Below are 25,944 nucleotides of genomic sequence, written 5' to 3'. Positions count from 1 at the left end.
TGGCCTTGGTTGGGGATGGCTTGCATGTTTCACTGAGATAATGCAAGAATCTCAAACTCAGGCTGATAAACCATATGGTGCATGCCATACTATAATGAATCCTATTTATAGACACACACAGTATTACTTATTTGTACTAAAGTAGCACCTAGAGTCTCCAACAGAGATTAGAGCCCATTGTGCTAGGTGCTAAACATACACACATAGTAAGAGAGCTCCTCCACCCACTCCAAGAGTCTGAACAGGCGAGCAAATTAACAGTTTGAGAATTGAAGTATTTTTGTCCCCATTTTACAGATGGGAACTGAGACACAGTAACACTTACCCAAGTTCCCATAAGAAGTCTGGTAGAGCCAGGATTTGAGCCCCGTTTTCCTGAGTTACAGCCTAGGACCTATACCAGAAGACGATCCTTCCTCTCTAAGGGCTTGTCCTCACTACCAGGGTAAGTCAACCTAAGTTACACTACTCCAGTTATGTGAATAACGTAGCTGGAGTCGACGTAGCTTATGTCAACTTGTCCTGGTGTCTTCACTGTGCTGCATTGATGGGAGATGCTCTACGGTCAACTTACCTTACTCTTCTCAGAGAGGTAGAGTACTGGGGTTGACTGGAGAGCACTCTGCCATTGATTTAGCGGGTCTTCACTAGACCCACTAAATTGACACTCGCTGCATCGATTGCTGCAGCATCAATCTCCCCGATAGTGAAGACAAGCCCTAACTTTGCTTTTATACACTCAAACATGCACATACACATGCTCACAGGTCTTGCCATTAAAGCACTGGATTAGGAGATCTGGGTTCAGTTCTTGGCTACATCACAGAACTCCTATATGAACCTAACCAATACGTCCAGGTAGTGTAAATCAGCATAGCTCCATTGAAATCAATGTTCATAGATAGTAATTAGGTTCCTACGCTTATGGGCATCAATATAATGTCCAATAGCATTATACTGATTTACACCAGATGAAAATCAGGCTCTCTTTGCCTCACTTTTTTCATACATAAAATGGGCACAATGATACATGTCTCCATCATAAAGCACTTCAGAGAGCTTAGGTATTATGAATAGGTTGTAAATCCTTCAGGACAGGGACACTCTTCTGTGTATACTGAGCCCCTGATTTTTCAAGATGCTGATCACCCACAACTCCCATAGATTTCAAATAGTGCTGCAGGTGCTCAGAACTTCTGAAAATTGGAGTGTGTGTGTGTGTGTGTGTGTGTGTGTGTGTATGAATAAAAAAAGAGAGACTAGATTTCATACCCAGACTATTGATACACTGTAGAGCACTGATGAGGAGTCCGAACTGAAACATCCTTACAGCCTGGTAATCAGAAATATGTCTCTTTGGTACTCAAATAAGAGGGAGGGAAAGCCTTGCTGTGCTTTTTAAAACTAGCTCTGTTGGTGGCTATGGAAAGCTATCGGAGTTACTTGGCTGTCTGCTGACAGGTCACTCTCTTTTGAAAGGTTTTCGAGTAAGTTCAGCCCCACACCAATAACAAATAGATATACTTAATGCTACTGAATGTAAATATTATTCTAAGTCACTTTTGTCTAGTTTTCATGAGGCCCTATCTTGAACTATCCATGTTTGTGAATCCCTCTGCCCAAGAGTTCTGCAGATGGCCTATCTCACAGTGCTATTAGAATGCTAATTACCTACCAGCGAGAGTCAAAAAAAAACATTCACTGCACTCAAATCACCTTTGAATGTTTTCCTGCTAGTGGAAAGTAGTTTTATTTCTCTCCTATTCCTTCTGGGTGTGGTGGCTCTCTGAGACCACTTCAAACGGGGACCTTTCTTTCAGAGGCAGCAAGGGCTACAGAAAGCTGGACATGTCTCTCTAAACCCACCAATTCAATTCAGATAGTCAGAAGCATGGTATAAACTCAGACTGTATTAGGCTGAGATAGACACAGTGTCTTCGATAGGACAGAAATTAGAGCCAGTGGAGGATAAAGTGCTTCTGCTGCCCACAAGGGATGAGAAGAACACTCCTGCAGAGCACTCCCGGCTGCTCTTGCTCTTTCAAGGAACAGAGCTCTTTTAGCACTGGTCCTAAGAGTTTGAGCCACAGTTCTTACCAGGCCATTTCTTAGCTAAGCAATGGTGTTCAGATACCTCTTTCCAACGATTCTCTTGTTGAGAAATTCCAATCAGACCTACCTTAGTAGGAGACTAGGGGCTAAATTCAGAAGAGATGGATAGGGTCCTGTAAGTTACACAACGGTAAGTGAGTGTGAGTGAGTATAAAAGAGTCTAAGCTATAGGCCAGAAAAGGGTATCTGAAGCTGTCAGTTAAATTTAACGGGCTGATTTAACTCACACTTTAAAGCATTTTTGTTAGTTGCTTTTCTTATTACAAACCTTTCTGAATGTCATGAGTGTGTAAATTACACCACCTTAAGACTCAGATTCCCTAACACCCACTTACTGATGTGTTAGGCTTTGCAGCAGAGACTCTGCCTGCCAGAAACAAAATAATGAATAGCAATAATAGATGCCCCTCCTCACTCATCATCTCTGAATTTGGCCCAAGGCCTCTAAGGACTTTCTTCTGTCAGTTATTAATTACAACATGTGATACATACCATTGTCCCCATTTTTTCCCTGAGCTTTCTAGGCCAATTCTGACTGATCTCTCTCCATAACATAAATGGCTTCCAAACCATGAGTCATTTTGCTTAGTTTTGTCTGCACCTTTTCAAGGTCAGCAGTTCTTCTCCCTGCTGTAAGGTGATAAGAACTGCATGCAACATTTGTCGTCTGCCAAGTGTTACACCAGAAGTCATACAAACATGAGAGGTAATGAAAACATATCTGCTTTATCTCAGGCCGTGCAATAACTACATTGAATGCATCTCCCTGCTCTCTAGCACCACCTACAGAAATGTTAGTCAATGAACTCTACCTGTACGTGAGATTCCACACAACATTCAGGAATATTTTATTCACAATGGTTTCAACACAAGATCATAGAATAAGTCTTGTGAAAACCTAAATGGTAAATGCACAATTACTTTGCATCCTTATACTACCCCCTTGCATCAGACAATTCTGTCTTAAGTGCTTACACCGGTGTAATAATCTTTGTACAAAATACGCCATTGGAAGTACCATTTGAAAACTAACTCGTCAATAATATCATGGTGAGTTGTGTGAGCAATAGTATATGTAAAGTTATAAACATATGCAGAAATTATGACTGGAATGTGTTTACCAGACACATCTGGGGAACGGCTAAACCTGTTCCTCAAAGACAAAGGACAAACTAACGCTTCTAGCAAGGTGCCTTCAATCGATTGGTGATCACCAGTCAAGTGTCCATTCTTGGCAACAGAGGGGAACAGGAACACATCCATCTGAGGGTGGGTGTGACTTGAGGTGTGGGGGTGGTGATGGGGCTCTATAGAGGGCTGGGTTCTGGTGGGTGTGACTTGGGGGTGTATGAAGGGCTGGGTCCTGGTGGGTGATAATGGGTGTGTATGGGGTGGATGTTTTAGGGTAGAGGCAGTGTGATTTGGAAGGCTTGGCGACATATTTTGGTGGCCCATGGGGCATGTTTTGTGATATGGGGGGGTGAGACACCTGCTCCTAAGCCGAGGCTGGCTCGTCCCCTCTGCTGCTGCCCTGTTCTCCCCTGGGGGCAGCATGTCCTTGGAAAGGGGGAAGGGGTTGGCACTCCTCCCCTGTACAGGATACGTGCTGAGCTGGGAACCAAAGGGGCTGGGCTTCCCTCACTGCACCGAACCCTTTAAACACGGCACAGAGGGTAGCAACTCCAGTTGCTGCTGGGAACTGAGGAGGGCAGCCACGCCAGGCATGGTTCTAACACCCCCATCTCATGCTCTCCCCTAGGCAAGAAAATGTCCAGCTGGGAATCAAAGAAGAGGAGGTGGCTCTGGAGAGCACAGGCCCCAGCCAATGTATGTTTAGGAATTTACAGTAAAACCTGTCAAGAGTGACCACTCCTGGGAGCTGGCAAAAGTAGTTGCTAGTAAAAGGTTGTCTCTCTTCAAAGGTATGGTATTGCCACCCTTACTTTTGTGCAGCTGCTGGCGGTGGCACTGCCTTCAGAGCTGGGCACCTGACCAGCAACCACCACTCTCCGGCTACCCAGCTCTGAAGGCAGAGCAAAGCGTGGCAGCTGCTGGCCAGGAGCCCAGCTCTGAAGGAAGTTAGACAATGTGATTGCTGGTCGTAGATGACAGCTGGTCGTTCTTCATAGTTTCATCACAGCTAAATTATAGGGGGCAAAGTTCTATGGCCTCTGCAAGTAGTCGCTCGTGCTAAGCGGTCTCTTTTCAGAGGTGGTCATTAAGACAGGTTTTACTGTACTTGTATTTACATCTCGATTTTTGCTGCATGTCAAATGCTGTTTTTTGTGCTTCATTTATTTTGTGCTTTGGGGTGGGGTTGTATTAATTGGCAGTTGATTTAGTTATGATCCAAATTGCTTTTGTTACTTTAACAAAGATTGTGGCTCATACGGGTGCACAACAGTCCCTGGAAGATTGACTCGCCCCCCCCCAAAAAAAAACAGCTTTAAAAATGTTTTGAATTTTCATATTGTATGCATTTCGATTGGGTTTTGATTTGACTGGAATGGAAATATGGGATCAATCAGATAGAGAAAAAGGTATACTTAGTTTTGGTCAGTTGTTTATTTTAGTTTAAATAGTAGTGTGCATGTGTTGCTGTTTCATTTTCTTTGCGTGTATAAAAGGCTAATTTAAAAATACGATACAGTACATTCTCCAATTTCAAGTAATTAGCTATTAGTATTATTTAACCAGTAATTTTCCCCAGAAGTTTGCATTTGGTTATTGTTAGAATTGTTAATATTATTACTATTTTACTTATTTATCGGCTTAGGATTTTTTTTCCCTGTTGATTTTCTGTGAATAAATGGTGCATCACTGAGCTGCCATAGATGATGTTTAAAACCAGTGTGCCTGTGTATATTTTTATTCTCCTTTGGAGAATAACAGATAAAGCACACGTTTAACTATGTATTGTTAAAAAAAATAAATGTGTGCCCACCAGATGTATATCGCAGCCTCCGACTATTTTCTATCTAGCCCAGTGGTCCCCAATGCAGTAACTGCAGGCACCATGGTGCCCACCGGGGCATCTCTGTGCACCCGCGTACTGGTCGGCGGACAAGCATCCGCCGAAATGCCACCGAAAAGTGGCGTCACCAAGAAGCGTCACCACCGAAATGCCGCTCTTTTTTGGTGGCATTTCGGCGGCAACGCCTCTTGACGTTGCTGCTTCTCGGCGGCATTTCAATGGATGCTTGTCCGCCAGCCACGAGCCTCAGTGGCTCGTCGTCCGGTGCCCACCACCCAGAAAAGCTTGAGGACCACTGATCTAGCCCACCACAGCCCCCCCACTAGGAAGAGGCTGGGGCTGCCCGCGCTCATAACCATTCTGACTTTAATGCCTTATACTTGTAATCACTTAAAATCTCTCTTTGTAGTTAAATCAATTTGTTTTATTCTTTAATTATAACTAATCCAGTGTTGTGGTTAAACTGAACTGTTTAGGTAACTCCAGTTAAAGTAGCCAAGTTTTGTATATTGACCCTTGGGGCAACAGATCTGTAATGGCTGGAGAATGTAAACAGGTTTGGGGGGAATTTCAGGACCGAGAGCGTGTTGGGAATCACTCTGCCAGTAGTAACCAAGGCTGGTGGAAGCTAGAGTGTGACTGGAGTGTTGCTGCTCAGCTGCTAACGTTGGAGTTGCTGGACCAGGGCTGTGACTAACACAGACACTTGTGGTGTGACCTGCATGCTTGCAGGCTGATTGTGAGTGACCATGTTGGGAGCTATAACAGCAAAACATTGTGAGGCACTCAAGGCTGCAGGGCAAGTGGTGACAACCCCTCATTGGACTGGATTGCACCCCAGAAGGTGATATTTACGTGTTAGTTTTCTACACAACTTCACCAGTCTATGGTGACATATTTGCTCCCCCATGCACTCATGTTTCCCCCTTCATTTAACACACAGCTAAGACTCTCTCCAATATCCATCAATTCCAAGCCAGGCACCTCCGCTCCGCTAATCCCTCCACTCTTCCCCCCGCCCCGCCACACACACACACATTTTGATGTGTTACTGACTCCAGCAAGGCTACGCCCTTTTTGGTGGAGAGTATGTTAACTGCTTTTTCATGACAACACTCATTAAAGATCTATTAAGTCAGCTCGATGGTCAGAACTCTGTTTATTCTGTATGAGAACTTCAGTGGAACTTGTTCCAACTGTATGCGTTCTTCGTCTTATGGTTGATGAGAGAGACAGAGATTTTTGTTTTGCCTTACCCTAAATAAACACTTTGAAGAAAGGAGATACAAAATAAATAGTAATGAAGAAGCCTATAAAATATTAAGAGGAAACTTGGACTGTCTTCCAATCAACTGGGATGAATTTCTTAAATTCTTCTTTAAACTGTGATACAAGTTACCAAACATTAATTTCAATCAATATTTAGAAGTAAAAAATAACTAAAAAGAATCGGAGAAAGCTGTGAAAAAGGAAGTAAGATCACAGTTCCGACCAATGCTGGCAGAGCTCTCAGCTGGACTGTGTGACAGGGGACCTCGTGCACAGTGGTTACAGGAGATGGAAACAGAAGGGGGAGCTCCCACCACACCAGGCACAGAAGCAGGGTTGATGTTGGGGAGAGCTGCATAGCCAAGACAGGGAGAGGAAGAAGAGTTCCCCTCTGCTTTTAGCACAGGTCCCATTAGACCTTACTTTTAACTCCTGTTCAAACACTGCAGCTAGTTCCATCTCTCTGTCCTGCTGCACAATATGCTGTGGCCATGATCCACAGGACTGGGTGACACCCGTTAAGGGCAACTGCACCTGAATTCTCCCTCTATGGTCTAGCAAGGGCACCGACTCTAGGCTTCAGGCTCCTCAGTCATCACTGTTTTTGGGTGGAGATACACATCTATCTCCCTCCGAACCAGAGTATTCCCAGGCTGCACAGTCCCCTGAATACACTGTGAAATCCCCAGCAAAAGACAAACTGCCTCAGCAGGCCTGCTTCGCTTCTCTCCTGAGAGACAGTACACCGTGTATTTGCCACAGTTATGAGTTACCATACAGCTCTTTCTAAGAAAGCACTTTTATTCTCAAGGTAAAAGCATTACAGAGAAACATAAAAACAATAAAAGCACCTACACACGTGCTTTTGAAAATGTGATCCTGCGACATATTTTGGAAGGGGGCTCAGGTCAGAGTACCACACAGGATGAAGCAGTATCAGAGTGCTTGGTCTTTGCTGATGCAGAATAAAACACAACCTCATTCTGCGAGCAATATCTATATCCTTTAAGATCAGTATACAATATGTATTCTTCTGACACAATGCAAATACATAATACATTTGTAGTATTTTCACTTTGCTGTGTTCCTTTTCAAAATTATTTCAATAAAACTGGAGGTTATAAGAATGATTCTGTAAGCAATTAATATTACTCCACAATCCAATTCAACTCATCTATATAGTACATTATTACTATTATTTATTACAGTAGTGCTTGCAGGCCACATTCAGGGCCCAACCTCTAAAATTACATTGTTATGAGTAATCCACTGCACAGTAAATATTTAGATTTCACTACTGGGACACTGCTTCATCAACAAAAGCATGATATACTTCAGCTACTGAGATTGCATGTGGAGATCAGCACCAACGTACTTTCCAGAAAGAAGATTTCTAAGGAGTCCTTTCAAGGTCTGAAATAAGAATGAGGCAACTTTTGTTAACATAAAAAGAAATGTAAATTTAGCTCCTTATCCGGAGCTAGCTAATGACCGAAAGCTTAACTGGAGCACTAATGGGTGAAATCCTGGCCCACTGAAGTCAATGTCAAAACTCCCATAGCCCTCAGAGGGGCTTTGAGTTGCTTCTGAAATATGGATATATAAGTGTCTCCAAGGGCACATCCATGCATTAAGATTTGTGCTTGTGGAAGGGAAAAACAGAACCAAAATTCTGCTCTCCTTGAAGTGCATAGAAACACACCCAAATGTTCAGTGTAATTTGTTTTATCTTCAAAAAGGATAGCAACTGAGAAAATTTATAGATTCCAAGGCCAGAGGGGTTCACTGTGATCATCTAGTCTGACCTTCTGTATATCACAGGCCATAGTATTCCCTCAGTGGATTCAAGCTGGAACTAGAACAGATCTTTTAGAAAGATATCCAATCTTGATTTTACAATTACCAGTGATAGAGAATTCACCACAACCTTTGGCAAGTTGTTCCAGCGGTGAATTACTCTCACTATTAAAAAATTGTGCCTTATTTCCACTCTGGATTTGTCCAGTTACAAAATGGATCAGGAGGTTTGTTAAACATTAAACAAGTTATACTCTCTCTCTCTCTTCTGTTTCTTTTAATGGGAGCTTTTTAATCCAAGAACCAAATTCCCATCCTGCAACGTTTCAGTCCCCAAGTGAGTGAATTAAGGGAATTATTAAACTGATAAAATACTTACAGGATTTCTGAATTAGTTTGAACTCTACTGAAATCATAATTTCTTAAAATAAAAGGAACATCCGGTGGAAATGTATTTTGTCAAAAGAAAAAAAAACATGTATCTATATTTAGTCTGATTCAGTATAGAAAGTTTCAAAGCAAGACGAGTAAAGCCCTTAGGCAACGCTATATAAACATATTATTTAGGTTACATTCTGGATCTGATTAATTATAACAGGAGATCAAATGTTAACAACTTAAGAATCTTTACTCCCATCTGCACATATGGAGTACTTTAAAATGAACTATAATTTCAGGGTAATAAATAAGAGCTCTCACCTAAATTATACAAGCATTATCTTTTGGTTGCTTTAAAGGTGACCTTCTAATGCAGAGTTTTTATTGCAGGCTTGTTTGGTAGAAGATGCCCATATATGGCCTATGAGAGAACCAAAGAGGAAAATGATGTCCTTTGCAAGGACATTTAATTCACATTCCTGTTCTGCTTTCTGTATAGCAGTTATGCTTATGACAGGTACACATTCCTGGAGTACTTACTATGCGGTTTATATGGGAAAGACATTCATATTTATTCTTTGCTGAGTAGATGACTTGCATTGAAGTGAACAGCATAATAATCCTCAAATTCTTAATACAATAAAGCAGCTGATTTTACAAATTCAGTTTGGGCTTTGAAATCTGTCTTCAATTTGCATGTTTGATTGTTTTAACTACGACAGAAAAAATCACAGAGCTCAATAAAAAAATCCCACAACTTTTTTTTTTATTGTCCCATAACAAATATGGAAAAGTCATAGATGACCAAAATTCAAAACTATGTATTTTGGCTTTATCACATCATAGAGTCACCAGGTTAACAGATGATAAGAAGTATCAGTGCAAATCCTTTTTATAACCCAGAGAGCAATCTCATTCCAGATGGAGGAGGCACCAAAACACAAGGCTGCAATTGCATCTGTTTTCACAAGCTGAGCTACACCTACCTATCTAGGTTTTTATATGACACATATCATCTTTATATAGTTAAATACTGAAGTGACGCAGGCTCCTGATTCTTAACCCCTTTGCCTCCCTTGTCCGGAGGCAGACAGAATGGGTCACAACTTCATTTTAAATTTACATTCAAACTGTTCAGCTATGAGGAGGGGAAACCTGCAGGAGTTAGAGTTGCTGAGCTTGGACTCAATCCTACTCTCATTATAGTCAATAGCAGAATCAGTACAGAATCCCACAAATCAGTACTAAACCAAGATCCTAGCACTACTGTAAATGCTCACCAGCATCCAACCCCTGACCTTTCAGGAAGTTCAGATTTGGATTCAATTCTGGATCAGAACTTGGGTTTATCCCTAATGTTGTCCTGGTCTAGAAACCAGAGGGGATGTGTTGCTGTCTCACTAGCTTCAGTGCAGGAGTTCAAAGCAGAAGAACAAAGAATTTGTACCAGGCATCACTGTGGCATTCCAGGTCCTTCTAACCCAGAGGTTACTGTTCTTGACCACCCCCCTGTGCTACTGTGCCCCTTGCATATAAATATTTGCACTATCATCAGTAAGTATGTTTCACTCTTCAATGTTTGGGGGGTTGTTGTTGTTGTTTTACAAGAATTTGAACACCAGAGGCTAAATGCCATCTGTATTACATATACTGCTGGAAGCCTATTGGGAAAAAAAGAAGAGGCTTCTGTGATTCAAAATAGATATAACCCCCTAATTCTCCCTTCCAGTCCCAGTCCTTCTCCCCACCACACCTCACACCCAAAGGCAGAGTCTAAATGTTTTTTACTAGCTTTTTAAACAAAAGTCCCAAATACATACAAGTTATGACACTTCAAGTAAAAATAAAACAGAACACATTCTAACTTGCCATTGATCTCCTAAAGTGCTCCATATATATATATATATATATATATATATATATATATATATATATATAACTATAACAAAAACAAACACAGCACACACACACTAGGCATTTTGGCTTACTTAAGCATTTCTCTCTAAGAAATAATTAATACAGACACCAGCACATCGATCTGAGAAATACACACACACACACACAATTTAAATCACATCTCTAGCTATGCCAGATTCATGACCCTAATGAGGTTAAAATAGTTTCTTGAGTTTGGTTATTGAATTATGGTTTAAGTAAAAAAAGCATGTAATAATTCCTTTAAAAATGTAAGAAGATTGAAATCTCAGAAGCTGACACAGTTACTCTTCACTGATAGAAGGGATGGAAGACAAGTTATTTCTAAAATACTTTGCAGGATAGCACAAGTTAACAGTAGAGGTGGGCAGGAACAGTTTTCCCATCTCACCAGAATTTTAAAAATTAAAAAAAAAAATGGGACCTAGATCAGACACAGATCTTTTTCACCTTTAACATCTATGATTCCATAAAAGCTTTTGTTAATAATTAATACATCTCAATACAAAGTGTTAGATCACAGAATAAAACAGTCTAACAAAGCAGTACGTCCCTCGAACGTTATTTGAGCTACAAAACAAACACTAAAACTGAAAACTGTTGCTTGAAATCGCTTCTCTCTGATGAAAGCCGGTTGGAAATTTTCTATCAAAACTGTTTTTTTCAGTAGAAAATTAGATTTTAAACTAAATGAATTTTTTCACAGAAAATGTCTGATTTCTGTTGAATATTTTTACTTCATCAAAAAGCAAAAACTTTTCAGCCCCAGTCTGAAAACTCCTGGTTTCAACCATCATTTTTCAGGTTTTTGATAAAATGTCATAAGTTTTCCATGGAAAAATAGACATTTTCTGACCAGCTTTACTTCTAACCTTTTCACGATCCTCTTCATTTCTGTTCCTTCATCACCTACTCTAAAAAAGCATTTTAATTTTCTCTTCCCGTATGATCCCCTTTTTTTTTTTAAGCAAGAATTAAAGTAGAATTCTATTAGTTCGCCAAAAAACCCAAGGCCTACACTCACACAATGGCATTTTTCAGTTTGTCAGCCTGGGGGGTGTAAGCACCAAGATGGCTGTTCAGCTTGCTCTAAATAAGCAACAAAATGTGCAACCTTCTGACTAATATTGTATTGGCACTCCAAACTCATCATAAATCATATTTTGCCCTTGCCTTCCATCTGAGGTTCTCAAAGTGCTTTGCAAACACTAACGAATTACAACAATGTAAATTAAATATTTTTAATCCCAAATTTGACGGATAAGGGAAAATGAGTCAGAGAATTTAGGTGACCTGCTCTATAGGGTCACACAGCATGCTAAGAATAGACTGCAAATGCTGCAATCCCAGCAGTTTAAGGAGGCTATGGTTTTTGGTTGGCTAGGCAGATAAAGATGTTTGAAAGTCAGTGCTGAAAGAGGAGAAAGCGGCCTGGAATACAGCCCCTTGAGCCGCTTTAGCCACAGTTCTTCTACCTAAGGTAATTATATGACCCCCGTTTACCAAGTATCTGAGCACTTTGTGATCTTTAGTCGATTTATTCTAACGACCACCCACCGTATGAAATAGGAAAGTACTCCTCTCTCTATTTGACAGATGGGGAACTGAAGGGAAACCCGCATGCTTTATAGTGCAGCATTTTGTTTCTCCAGGGCAGAAGTCATGGATCTTAGCTGGATATTCAGTGTCTCTGCACAGATGCAGAGAGCACAGCCAGGCAACTCAGAAGGACCCAGAAACTTCAATAACAGGGTTTGGCAGTTACCTAACATGCTCAGTAGCTGTTGTGAGGCTGTATATGGCATTTTGATTATAGGCAACTGACTTGGCATGACACACCCTAGGCCCCTCTCCTCTCCTCCTCCCTCCCCCACCCCACAAGAGCTAAGCCAATCATAGCAGAAGGGGGCTGGGGGAACGGTTATAAATAGAAGAGTTACAGACAGGCCCCTGCACTCAATGGCTGATCAACTCAGGAACAAGAGATGTGTCGGTGTCCCGATCCCCATACCACTTTGGATACAAGTCTGTGCTGTTCCAGCTTTATTTAGTAGGAAAGCCCTCTATTAGGATAATGTCTGGTCCATCATGGTGTGTTTTATGGATGTAGAGAGAGTTGGGGAGAAGCATTTGTCACCCTGAGAGGCTACAGAGCCTGCAGAACTTAGACGGAGCCATCAGCTAACCGCTGCAAACTGGTATTCGGTCTCTGTTAAAGAGAGTGAATAGGGCCACACGTAGTGAAGTGAAGGTTTGTGAATTCTTGCCTGATTTAGCTAGGTTTATGGGGAGAAGATGGTGCCCTTTAGAGTGAGTGCTTTATAAAGGTCCAGGAAATGGATATTGTATGTGCTTATCCCCAACCCCTGTACCATTTTGGATACAGGCTACAGCCTTCTGTTTCATCAGCAACCAAGAGGACCAGTCAGCTACTAACCCAGGGCTAGACTGCTGCTAGCTGCGGGGGTCTCCAGGCTGTTCGCTGACAGGGTTCTGAAGGGTTGGAACGGATGGAGATGCTGCCCTTTCTGAAGCTCTGAAGAGTCCAGGTGAGACAGACACAGACACAGACACAGACACAGACACCCTGGTCACACTAGAGCCTAAAAACTCATCTCTGAGAGAAGATCAGAGGGGATTGTGTTTTGGTGTGTGTGCTAGAGTAGAAATAAAAAAGTTATATTGAAACCTTATATTTGAATGTTTGTAACAGAAACAAAATGGGGAAGTCTGTATAAGGAACACCAGGAAATTTACGGTCTAATAGCTTTTGTTTAAAAATTATTCGTAGTATTCCATACACTATTCATAATATTTAAATACTATTTACAATGCGTTTTCTGTGCATGCAATTTTTGTTTTACTAAGAAAATATATGGTCCTCTCTTTGAAAATTGACTGGGAATTATAAACATCCATTTCTCAGACTTTTGTGTACAATAGGCCTGAGGTTTACTTCTGCACAAGTCCTGAAATGACAGAACTCTGGCCTGTGTGTCAGCAAAAAGAGTTAAGCTGAAGTGCAGGAAGAAGGGGAGTGAGTATATAGTTATACAGAATATTGCCTTAGCATTCGCTCCCTGTCCCCCTTACAGAAGCACAGTGAGCTCTAGGTATGTCTTCACTGCAGCTAGGACCATGCCTCCCAGCCCAGGAAAACAGACAACAGCTAGCTCTGCTCAAGCTAGTGCACTAAAAATAGCAACATGGATCCAGTGTCACAGGGGGCTAACCTGAGACCCAACAGCCACACTACTATTTTTAGTACACTAGTCTAGCTCAAGCAGACCTAGCACAGGTCTGTCTACCAGGGCTGCGAGGCACACTCTCAGATGAGGTGTAAACGTACCCTAAATGACTCACTGAAGGTCACACAAGATGTCTGTCATGGAGCAAAGAACTGAAGCTGGTTCTCCAGGGTCCCAAAGGGTGGGCGGGGAGAAAGCACTCAAGCTCACAGATGCTGCTACCCAGCTTTAACATTACTTCCCCATCTCTGTGAATTATTTTTTGGGAACACGCCATGTATAACAGAATCCTGACCCCTCTTACGTGAGATTTTAGGGTAGGGTGGTGAACTCACAAGGCACCTCAATGGCCATTTTTGAAAGAGAGGGTCCCCCCCATCACAGCTGGGGCAACAGAGCCTCCCATTGCCACACCACGGAGCTTGAGCCATGCTCCAAAACTGCAGCAGGGTGAGGACTTGGCTTTTCAAACTGCTAACGGTTCTGAAAGGAGGCTCAATCCAATGCCCCTGCATTCTATTCTCTCCCTCTCCGTCTTCTCAGTGCAGGCACCAGTCAGGCTCTTCTTACCCTCCCAAGAAACATCCCACTCAGCAGTGATCTCATCCTGACTGTGACCTTTCATTTCAGCACCTCCATTAGCTCCCACGCTGCAGAAGTTTAAAGTTTTTTACCATTTCCCCTGTGCCCATGTACATTTTCCATGTTTTCTTTAGACTTTAGCCTGAAGGTTGCACTCACGCATGCAATGCAGGGCAATCCTACTGAGAGACTGGCAGAAGGCACGTGCTAAAGCTCAGGAGCTTTCAATATGCTTCATCTTGCTGCTAGGGAAAACAGTCTGCTGTAGGTCTAATGTGATTTCTGTTTTTTTCTATTCTTCTAGCCCTAACCAACTGAGGGCATATAAATATTTCTGGCTATTATCATTCCCTTCTAGATCCTGACTGATATTTAAAAGAGTGGCCGAGTGCTTAAAGCAGAGGATTGGGAGTCAGCTGATTGGGGTAGTAATCCTAACACTGCCATAATCTTGTGGTAGAAGCTTGCACAAGTCACTTCTCTGTGCCTCACTTTCTCCATCAGTAAAGTGACAATACCTACATGGGGGGGGGCGGGACATGGAGGCTTGATTTATCAAGGTTTTAAAAAGAACTGTGAAATGTATTAATGGAAGGTTATATACACCACTGCAAAGCATTACCATTATAATAGATGTCCTAATAATAAATGGGCCAAATTAATAGCTCTATCTTCATTTATATTGATGTGGTTTTTGCTAAGGATGAACTTGACCCCATTCTATTTTTACGTAATGCAAATTAAACGTCGTTTACTCAAGTTGAATTTAAACTTCTGCAGGCATGGAGGCACCACCAACCAGGATGGAATTTGGAGGATGCTAGATATGCTCCTGCTCAACTAGAAGTTACAGGCTTGATGCAGGAATCTATATTACACAGGAGATCAGACTAGATGATCATAATAGGTCCCAGCTGGCCTTAAAATCTATGAACTCAAGATTAGGGGTGCGGGTTGCTTTCCTAGCTGTAGACATGACCTCATATTCTTTGCATTTCTCCTTACAAATTTCCCATCCACTAAACGATCCTTTTGGGAAAGACATGATTGACAGACACACTAGGGCTGCAGTTGTCAGAGGCAGCTTTTTGTGAGGAATATACCACTGAAGAGCAGTAGCTTCTGGTGGCGGCAATTGTGCCTGAATATAAATATTTCACCATTGTACATGAACTGTCATTAACTATGGTCTCAAAATACATTTTACAAAATAATGAACTTCTCCCCCCTCCCTCAGAAACAAAAAACAAACAAGCATGAGCAAGTCTGTATAAAAATTCCCATTGAAGACAGAGTTCACTGTGTTAAAAATCATTAATCATGTTGAGGTCAACCAGTGCTTTACATATTTCCTCCCTAATCCCCAGCTTTGGATGATCTGCATCCTAACAGGTTTTGTATTGCTGAGTTGTAAAGAGTTCCTGATTAATTGTTTTTGGCGACCCATCCAAAGCCTTGAAGGCTTGAGTCCTTGAAAATAAAAAGCAGAAGCTCTGCTTAACATTAGTCCTGGACGCAGCATTGAAACAGTCTGTATTGTGTGTGTACCAGAGAATGGCCTACAGAGCATTCATACTTCTGGCTGTGACACTGGGAAGAGTCAGAAGGCCATCAACAATGTCATAAAGGAAACCCATTAGAGAAATGAGTGCACATTCAAGGACTGGCTTACCCTAAAGCAAAGGCTATTAATATTATCTTTATTCCTCCTTCTCCCTGTCACACAGAGACTTCTTGCCCATTCTCCACCACTAACCCCTCCACATCACACAATGGCCCCACCCATTCCTGCATCCTGACTTCGCTCACACTCCCTTCTCTCCCTCCCTCTTAACCTCTAACTCTCATCAGTTTCCTTCTCATCTCAAGACAAATAAGCTTTCATCTTCCACATCGAAAAAACCTCGGCCCCTTCAACCTACTGCCCACTCTCTCACTTCAGCTCCAAACTCAATTAACATGTCATATACAACCACTGTATTGAATTCCTCTCCTTTAGTTTCAAGCCTGACTCTTTCTCCAATCTGGCTTCTGCCCTGAAACGGTTTCATCGAAGTCTCAAATGATCTTTTCCTATCCAAACCTAAGGGTCTTTACTCCATCTTCATGCTGCTCAAACTGTTGGCATCAACCATACTCCTCTTGAAATCTTGCCCTCCTTTGGCTTTCATGCCTTCATCCTTTCGTGATTCTCCTGCCACTCCTTTAATTTATTGTTGGAGGAAGCTGGCGTTTTTTGTTTGGTGAGTGGTTTCTATGAGTCCTGATATTCCTTCAGTAAGCATTCCATGGCCAGATAGGATGGGTCTGCCTGGGTTCCCTTGTCTGTGTATCTTGGGAACCATGTAGAAGGTCCCTGGAGTGGGTTTGTGAAGGATGAAGTTGTTTGGGGAAAGATTTGATGGCATCTTTAAATTCTGGTGTGAATTGTGGTGAGAGGCCTTTTTGAGGTCTTTATAATAAGTGGTATCTGAGAGTTGTCTATTAGCCTCGCTTGATGTAGTCTTTGTGATCAAGGACTACAATAGCACCCCCTTTTGTCTGCTGGTTTGAGCATTATCTGGAAATTGGATTTCAGGGACTGTATAGCTATCCTCGTGGTGCTACAGAGATTGTGGCAGATATAATGTTTGTTGAGAACTGTTTAAAAGATAGGAAACAAAGGGTAGGAATAAATGGTCAGTTTTCAGAATGGAGAAAGATAAAAAGTGATGTCCCCCAGGGGTATCTACTGGGACCAGTCCTATTCAACATATTCATAAATTATCTGGAAAAAGGGGTAAACAGTGAGGTGGCAAAATTTGCAGATGATACAAAACTACTCAAGATAGTTAAGTCCCAGGCAGACTGCGAAGAGCTACAAAAGGATCTCTCAAAACTGGGTGACTGGGCAACAAAATGACAGATGAAATTCAATGTAGATAAATGCAAAGTAATGCACATTGTAAAACAATCCCAACTATACATATAAAATGATGGTGTCTAAATTAGCTGTTGCCACTCAAGAAAGAGATCTTGGAGTCATTGTGGATAATTCTCTGAAAACATCCACTCAATGTGCAGTGGCAGTCGAAAAAGCGAACAGAATGTTGGGAATCATTAAGAAAGGGATAGATAAGAAGACAGAAATATCATATTGCCTCTATATAAATCCATGGTAAGCCCTCATCTTGAATACTGCGTGCAGATGTGGTCACCCCATCTCAAAAAAGATATATTGGACTTGGAAAAAGTTCATAAAAGGGCAACAAAAATGATTAGGGGTATAGAACAGCTTCCGTATGAGGAGAGATTAATAAAACTGGGACTTTTCAGCTTGAAAAAGAGACAACTAAGGGGGAATATGATAGACGGCTATAAAATCATGACTGGTATGGAGGAACTAAATAAGGAAGTGTTATTTACTCCTTCTCATAACATAAGAACTAGGGGTCACCAAATGAAATTAATAGGCAGCAAGTTTAAAACAAACAAAAGGAAGTATTTCTTCACACAATGCACAGTCAACCTATGGAACTCCTTGCCAGAGAATGTTGTGAAGGCCCCGACTATAACTGGATTAAAAAAAAACTAGATACATTCATTGATGATAGGTCCATCAATGGCTATTAGCCAGGATGAGCAGGGATGTGTCTGGGGAGGGCCAGTCCACCTCACTACACATCCTCTCTTTGCCCTATTCAAATTAGATATGAGGTAGAGTTAAGACACCCTATATGGATATCACAAGAGAAGAAGATGGAAAAAAACTGTCACTTGGCTCTCCTTTCCCAACTCACCTAAGAGATGCTGCACAGAAAGAAAGACCAGGCCACTGTTAGATAATCTCTTCTGAGGCTAGAGGGGTAAAACAGGGAGAGCTCTGACAGAATGACTTTGCCGTGTGTGCCACCAGCACTAGTGTAGCAGAGCTGTGTACTCATCAGGTGTGTCAGGCGAGGTCCTTTGTATAGCTTCTACTTTCCCATGTTTTTAAAAAACACAACTTCCTCATACTTCTGAAGGTAAAGCAAGTGCACTGAGTTAGCATTCAATGCCAACAGGTGAGGTTGCATGCAACATGGACCCCTTCCTCCATATGTTACATATGGATGCAGTTGTTTGTTTGACCCCAGGTTGTAGATAACTAATACTGTCACACTGCACTCAAGAGTCTGAGAACACGAGATAAATGGTATTTTCTCTTTTGGGGAATGGGGTGTTGCTACTCTAGGTTTGGCACCTAAAAGCCAGAAAAAGCAATACTGTCATTGCACTGTGAATGGGAATGTTAAGTTTCAGTAATAAGATGGAGAGCAATACATAATTCCCTGTGACACAGCAACAATTGGTTCAATATTTTAACTTTGAAAATGGATATACTGAGAAAGAAAAACACACTTTATTCTATTATTCTTTTTTTTCTTTATATTCTACAAAGTGTATTGTGATTGGGAAGAGGCACTTCACAACAGCAGTATTAAAATGAAAATGAAAACTAGTGCTGAGTAAACAAAGGAATGTTGTACAGAATAGTACCACACATACACAATGTAAATTAAACACAACTTTTGTTATACATATCTAGATATTGATTATCAAGAGCCTCTAGAAAAAAAACGTTTATTTTTCTCTTATTCTTTCCTAGATGTACCCTATTGCAGAATATCATGTCCATGTGTAATTTTATTACCTCTGTCATAACCCTTGGAAGTTTTTTCTTCTCATTGAGCGACAATGATCTTCATTGTACACTATCCCTTGGCTATGATCGATAATGTAAAGAAACTGAAAAAGCAAGAGTTAGCTATTGATTTCTTCAGCTCCTAAATATAGATTAGTAGTAGTAGTATAGCACTAGTGCTTGAAGGCCCCCAGAGACCAGTTTGAGCTTCTTTGTAGTCTTGCAATCAAGGGTTTTATTCTTCAGACTGGTTCCTCATATGGTCTCTAGAGCAAGTTATATCTGATTATTTTGTCTTTGTTCTCCTGCTCTGCTAGGATTCACTCCAGCGCCCACTGAGGCCAATTGGAGTCTTCACCAACTTTAGTAGGAGCTGGATCAGGGTCCTAGTTGACATGACACGCCGATTCATTTGTCATTGTTATCTACTCCTTATTCATCACTACTTGACTGGGGTCATGAGTAAAACACAAGTAAAAAGACCACCACAAGCAAGGTTAAAAAACTAATTAAGAGATGCAATGGTCTTACAAAAATGAGATAACAAGTGGCAAATAACCATTTATAACACAAGACAAATATTGTCTGTCTAGGAATAAAATCCTACAAAGACTGTGTTTGGATAGTGTCAATTTAAACCTACTACACTGCAACCTTCCAAGTCAACCATGAACTTTAAAATGTTGAATTACTATTTGTGATTATGAAAAAGAATGTTGATTTGAGAATGTGGACTAGCTCTGAACTAATTACTATTAACAGTGGCAATTTTGGCAAGTAACTTTTTTGTTGCTTGAACCTATTTGCTTACCTGTCTTGTCTTAAGTTGTGAGCTACTCAGGGAAGGGGATATCCTCTATTCTTTATATGTATAGCACCTAGCACAATAAGGACCCAACCCTGGTAGTGGGCTTTAAGCACTTGCCGAACAGAAACAAGAATAATTTTAGAGTTATGCAGATTTATCATTAATGTAGTGAGCTGAAGAGGTCCAGAACATACTTACCTATTAAATCACTAAAATAATGTGTTTTAGGACTTATCTACACAGGCACACTCAGGATTGTTAATCCGAATTTAAAAAGGTGTGAATTTAAAGTGGGTTAGTTAAACCTCATCAAACCCCCATGTAGACACTCTTATTCAGAATTAGTGGCCTTAATTCAGTTTAGTTTAGTTCCCTTCCAAAGTGCCTGTGCTCTCCCCTCACAGAATCGCCTTTGGCAGGCCCCCTTTCGGCAGGGACTGTGGGGAAGAGAAGGAGCTGGCTACACCAATTCTACTCCAGCAGGACACTCTCCCAAGCTATAAATATTCCCAGCAGAGAAAAAAAGCCTACCTTCCAAGCTTTTGTGCCATACGAGCATCATGAAAGGACTCAAGTGGAGCTCAGGATGAGCCTACTGTATCTTTTTCACCAGAAACCCCCCCCCTCCCCAACAATGGTATTTTCCTCCTCTAGAAGGGCTATGCCACTCTGCCCTGATCCTGACTCCTGAGCTCCTTGGAGGAGGGAGGAAACAAGGGGAAGCGATTCCTATTGGGATAAATAGAAGAGCTAAGCTAAACAGCATGAAGTTGGGTCAATACATGGATGGAGAGCAAGAAAAGAAACAACCCAGGCAGTGACATTTTTAATAACTAGCAGGTACTCTTCTGACTTCAGTCAGCACTCTCTTCTTTTTTAGGATTGTATAGTTCTAGGCGTCACCCTAGTATCTGAGCATCTTCCATGTAAAACCAATAGCATTAGCAAAGTCCCTAGTGCACTTGGATGGAGTCTCTGGCACTTCTCTTGTGGAGGTAAAACCTTTGCTGGAGTAGTACTGAACAAATACCCAAGATGGCATTTTAGGGATTGGTGCTGCTGGAAGTACCATCATTCACATGAGCCATGAAGGGAAGTTCTGAGCATTAGTGGCCCTTCAAAACCCCATTCCACATTAACCCATGTTCTGGCCAAATTCTAAACTTGGATAATTTTATGGTTTTTTGCTTCACTTCCTTTCCTGACCAGTTACCTAAGATTGCTCTGTGCAGTGTGAACAGTTACTTTGTTTCGCCCCTTTGATCGCTGCACTTGAATGATGGGCTTCTTGTGCTTGAATGTGCAGGGTGAAGTATGGAAAACACTTTGTGATCCTCCTGGATGAAATCTGCTCTATAAATGTAAAACAAAAAAATTCTATGTTTTTGTTCTTTAACGCAAGGACTTAATGGAACATGATCATGGCTGGTGGTCTGAACCCTTTATAAAAAAATATATATAGCAATCTTAGTGAGGAAAAAGAAGGCATCTAAAGGACAGAAAAGAGTTAAAAGCAGTAGTGGACACTACGAGGAGAAGTTTCCTTTCACAAATGAATGAGTTCCACTATGCAACCCACCCACACACATTTCCTGTTGGTTTGAAAATGGCATCTGCTTCTTATAAGACCCAATTAATTACTTCATAAGAGAAGCCCATTTACTTTAGTATGTGGTTGAACATTTTCTACTGACTTCACAAAATGTTCAGCTTACAATGAAGCCAATGGATACTGAAAGCCAGTGTTATTACTGACAGTTAATACCCGGGAACTAGGACAACACTTGCTTTTATCGTTGCTGGTAGGCTGGCCTTGTGGATCAGAGACTTGTTCCAAATCTGTGAGGGCAGAGAGCGGTGAGGAGTCCATGACATAGCAAAGCATAGTACTTTAAATTTAAAACCCCATTATAATAGGGGTTATTACATTTGTCCTACAAAGCTCAGGTAACAAATGTTTAGCTATCACCAAGATGGATTATTAATCCGTCTAGAGACTCGGTTGATTAGAGAGCGTTAGTTTAAACCGAACTCCAGCCTGAACACTGTGCCTAAGGCTAGAGATCTGCTTTGTAACTCCTTGGACACCTCTCTTTTGCCTCTCTTAGACACCTCGCCTCACTTTCCAAGGTTTGCTCCCCACCCACACACACACTTATTTTTATTTTATAATCAATAAAGACAAATTTGTCACCTCAGCCTCCTTTGAGCAGGAAGTACTTAGGGGCCACCAACACCCCAATCACCCAGAAACACACAAGCCAAGAGTTAGAGCAAGTCAAACTACAAAATAGAATTTGGCAATTTATCCATTCATCCCAAGGGGCAGCGATAATCCTGCATTCCTGCCTGTGATGCTGTGTAAAGATATATAATACAGAACTCGCCAACACACTCAGAATCCAAGATGGCACCTGCTGCCTCTCCTGGATCCAGAGGACCTACAGAGTAATCAATATACTCCCAAGGTATGAGGGAGGGTCTCTTTGGTAGTATAAGGACAGAAGAACGACAGAAACCAGCTCTGCAGCTCCATATATGTTTGCAATATAAAGCAACTCCTCACTACAACAAAAACAACACTTTACTCACAGGACTACAAGCTGGGAACTTGCTGCTTTGTTCAACTCCCTACATCAAACAGGGCATGAGGGACACCTCCCCCTAACAAACCAAGAAGTAGGGAAAGGGAGAGCATGACTCCATCCTCTAATACTCAGGGTAACCCAGTCAACCTCATGATGATGGCTCTTGGGGGTGCTTTGCAGAAGCCTGAGCTGCCAAGCAGTTCTGTGCATGGAATTCCCATTGAAGCCAAAGGGAGATGCACGTACTATAGCTGACCAAGCCCAAGAGGAGCTGTAATCAATAACAGGTGCAGGTCCATAGCACTTTACAAAAATCAGATCCTCAATCTACAAAATTGCATGCAGCACTTCAAGGAATGTGGCAAACAAAGCAAAACTCCATTCCCGAATAATAGGTCTATTCTTCATTCATTTTTTCCTCTGCCCTACCAACATTGCACGTTAGCAACTGAAATGAAAAGGCTGGATTATAACAGCTAGATGTATGGATCCAGATAATATTTTCTTTTCCCAATACCAAAGCATACCTGCTGGCATAGCAGAAAATCTACATATAAATCCGTAGCCATTATATGGGGATCTGAGAACTATGTACCCAAAGTTGTGCACTGCAGTCCAGGCTGTGAAAGATGAATGGTGTTAGACAGTGTTAACTTGTGACTTATTGAGCTGTGAAAAGGCAGCTCAGATTCAATAATTGGTTTTCTGTTTTCAGACTGGATTATCCAAGGTACAGGGAGAGTTACCCAAGGTCTCACAAGGAGAACAGCAGAAAAAAAAAGCTGTAGAGGGTAGTCTTCCTACTGTGAATCTCAGCCTTTTGTTCAAACCATATCCCTGCAACTCCCTAAAGAGATGTACAAATGTGCAGTCTGAGACTGAATGGAAGGGATCTGTGCTAAGCAGTTAGAGCCAAAAGGCCAGTGACTGACCCTTGAAGCCAACAGAAGACAGCTGTGTGCCTCTGAGGTAGAAATGTCTTTTGAGGCCTGATCCAAAGGCCACTGAAGTCCATGAAAGCAGTGCAGGAGAGCTTGGTTAGGTCAAGTGTGTGGTGGAGAGAGGGGCAAGGGGAGGGACAAAGAAAGCAGTAAGAGAGATCAACAGAACAAAGGGTTGAGCTAAAATCTAGGGAAGCAAGTGCAAGAGAAAGAAATAGATTAGTTAAAAAAATTCTGCTGGCAATGAAAACTTTTACAAGTTGAGCACAGGCTTTCTGCAGAATCTCTGGGTCTGGGTTCACTTACAGTCACTACTGGTTTCATAATATATAACATGAAAATCAACATCAGAAGTGGGACAATAACTTGAATATGGTCTCTTGCTGCCAAGGCCAAGCTTGACAGGCTGTATTAGCATGGATTTTGTTCTTGGGAAGAGGGAAACAAGGTATTCTCTGATACAAGACTCCTTGCAGGTTATCCATGAGACAAAAGATCACCAGGTATCCATAGTAACATACTGTAATGTTCAAATGGGAGATTACTTTGACACCTACTGGCCACTTTAGAGCAGAGCACTTTTAGATTGCCAAGGTGAGTCAGAGCCAGTTCTAGGCAGTTGTTCAAGGTAGCCTCTGTAAAACACTGATTTCCAATCAATATATAAAATATATTATATTGCCTCCCCAGTTGCCATCTGTACAAACTGAAAAGGAAACTGGGCTAGAGGGTAACTTTAAAAATGAGGGAACAGGGGGACAAAGACTCTGCTTTGAGTGTGTCGCATTTTCAGTTGTAAGTGCTTGCATGGCTCTAATAGCTCTAATATAGGTCTTGAATGTTGATTCATGAAACCTACCACCAGGTCCACGTGCTAGAAAAAGGACCTGTCTGATAAAGCGTGGACAAAAACTAGCAGTGATCTCAACAGCTGCAGTTTAAAGACAGTAGGGGATTAATCACTCTGACAGCCAGGAGGAGCACTCATTGCCTCGTGTTGGCTCCTAGACTCAGGGTTAATTTATAGGGAGCTGGGTTCTGCTCTATTACAAGTCAATGAAATTTCTCCAAATTCACTGAATGCAAAACCTCACCATAGGTGCTGACAAGGTTGGTTGATATACACTCTGTGCCCAAGATTCCAAATCAGCATCAGCTTTGAATACAGAAATCATAATCTACAGGTAGTACCCACTTCTTCTCTTCCCCCACTGATGGTGGCAGTGGTGCATGGGCAACATGTATTGACACAAACTGGTGACTGCCCCTGCCTCAAAAAGCTTACCGTTTACAAAACAGACATAGAAGACATAACATATTTAAGCCCAGAGGATGGAATTGCTTGGAGAGAAGAGTTGAGTGCACGAACATGGGTTTTCCAACCTTGTTTCAAAAGCTTCCATGTTCCCTTTTTGCAGTGAATCTGGACTACCACAGAGCAGTGCAAAGGATGCAGGTGTTCAGATTAAAGCAGAGATTGGGAAAGGGGAGTTTTCCTGCCTCCTCTGTCCACTGTCATTCCCAGGCTGCCCCCTGAATTTAGCTGAACTATATCTTACCAGTGATGAGCCACAAACTATGGCTAAAGATACTTCAAAAAAAGCAAAAGGTTGAACACGGAAAGGTTCTGAATACACGCTACTGAATACACATGGGAGTGATTTTAATCGTGTTTGAAGTGGGTTGAATGATGCTTCAATGGAAATACTGCTTAGGATGAGTAAAGATGGTTTGTTACAGCTGAAGGATTTTAGGTAAGATGGGAAAACCCAAGTGGAGGGTGTGAAATGTCTTAGATGACGTCTGGGATTCGCAGAGTTCTTGGAGCTAATAAAAGACCTAAAACAAACTCTTTTCTCCCCCTGCAATTTAAAAATTTTACTCTTCCCAGGGTGATTCATCTTCTTATGTTTCTAGCTAAATGGAAACCCATACTATATACTTAGGGTACAATAATTCCACTCCCCATACACAAGTTAGGCCAGCACAAGTGACTGGCTTGTATATTAGACAGTATCTTTTTTCATATAAATTTCACTCGCTTCCAGCCCTGCTCCTTTATTCCCACAATCCCTTTATTTTTCCTCCAGAGGGAAAAACTGCATGCTCCCTTGTTCACTTTATATTTTCATTGGATTTTTCCTCTCTGCCCCTTTACCACAGTCTCCAAATGAAACACGAACCTAATAATGTTGTAGCCTGAGCTGAACTTTGAAACCCACAATATCTGAGTGGGTTTGAAATTAGGCAAAACAAGTTCTCTCCCCTAATTGAAATGCTTGGAAGAAGGTGTTAAGCTGTTTACAGAGACGTGGGGACTGAATTATATTTTAAAACCACACAGTGTGTAGTTACAAGTAGCTGTGGAGTATCTCAACTCATTCATAGATTCTAAGGCCTGAAGGATAATTTGTGATCATCTAGTTGGTCCTTCTGTATAGCACAGGCCATAGAACTTCCCCAGAATAATTCCTGGAGCAGATCTTTTAGAAAAATGTCCAATCTTGATTTAAAAATTTATATTAGCAAAGGCTGAATGAGGAATGCAAACAAAACGAACAATTGGATAAAAGAGACCAAAATGATATGTATCAAAAGAGAAGAGCCATTAATTGCAGAAGAAATATGATTAAGGCTACAATTTAATCC

At 41.5% G+C, this 25,944-nt stretch overlaps 1 protein-coding gene across 5 annotated transcripts in view; it reads right to left on the bottom strand.

Annotated features, from left to right (window-relative positions):
- Positions 1-25,944, bottom strand: part of RAB28 (RAB28, member RAS oncogene family) — a 173,033-nt gene that overhangs the window by 7,299 nt on the left and 139,790 nt on the right. Inside the window, exons 7-8 of one of the 5 annotated variants that reach the window (XM_039540480.1) lie at positions 8,852-8,951; positions 7,538-7,768 (exon numbers count right to left, since the gene is read on the bottom strand). The exons of 1 other annotated variant lie outside the window; for it this stretch is intronic. In XM_039540480.1, coding sequence (XP_039396414.1) covers positions 8,898-8,951 — 54 coding nt within the window. In that variant the 3' untranslated portion in view covers positions 7,538-7,768; positions 8,852-8,897. Of the gene's footprint in view, positions 1-7,537; positions 7,769-8,851; positions 8,952-11,338; positions 11,375-21,509; positions 21,606-25,944 lie in introns of those variants that run through there. 3 more of the 5 variants (XM_039540479.1, XM_039540483.1, XM_039540478.1) reach the window with 3 other exon arrangements.

The sequence above is a fragment of the Mauremys reevesii genome, linkage group 5 (assembly GCF_016161935.1).
Source record: "Mauremys reevesii isolate NIE-2019 linkage group 5, ASM1616193v1, whole genome shotgun sequence".
NCBI classification, from domain to species: Eukaryota; Metazoa; Chordata; order Testudines; family Geoemydidae; genus Mauremys; species Mauremys reevesii.
The sequence above is the reverse complement of the archived record's forward strand: the minus strand, read 5'-3'. Positions and strand labels throughout refer to the sequence as shown.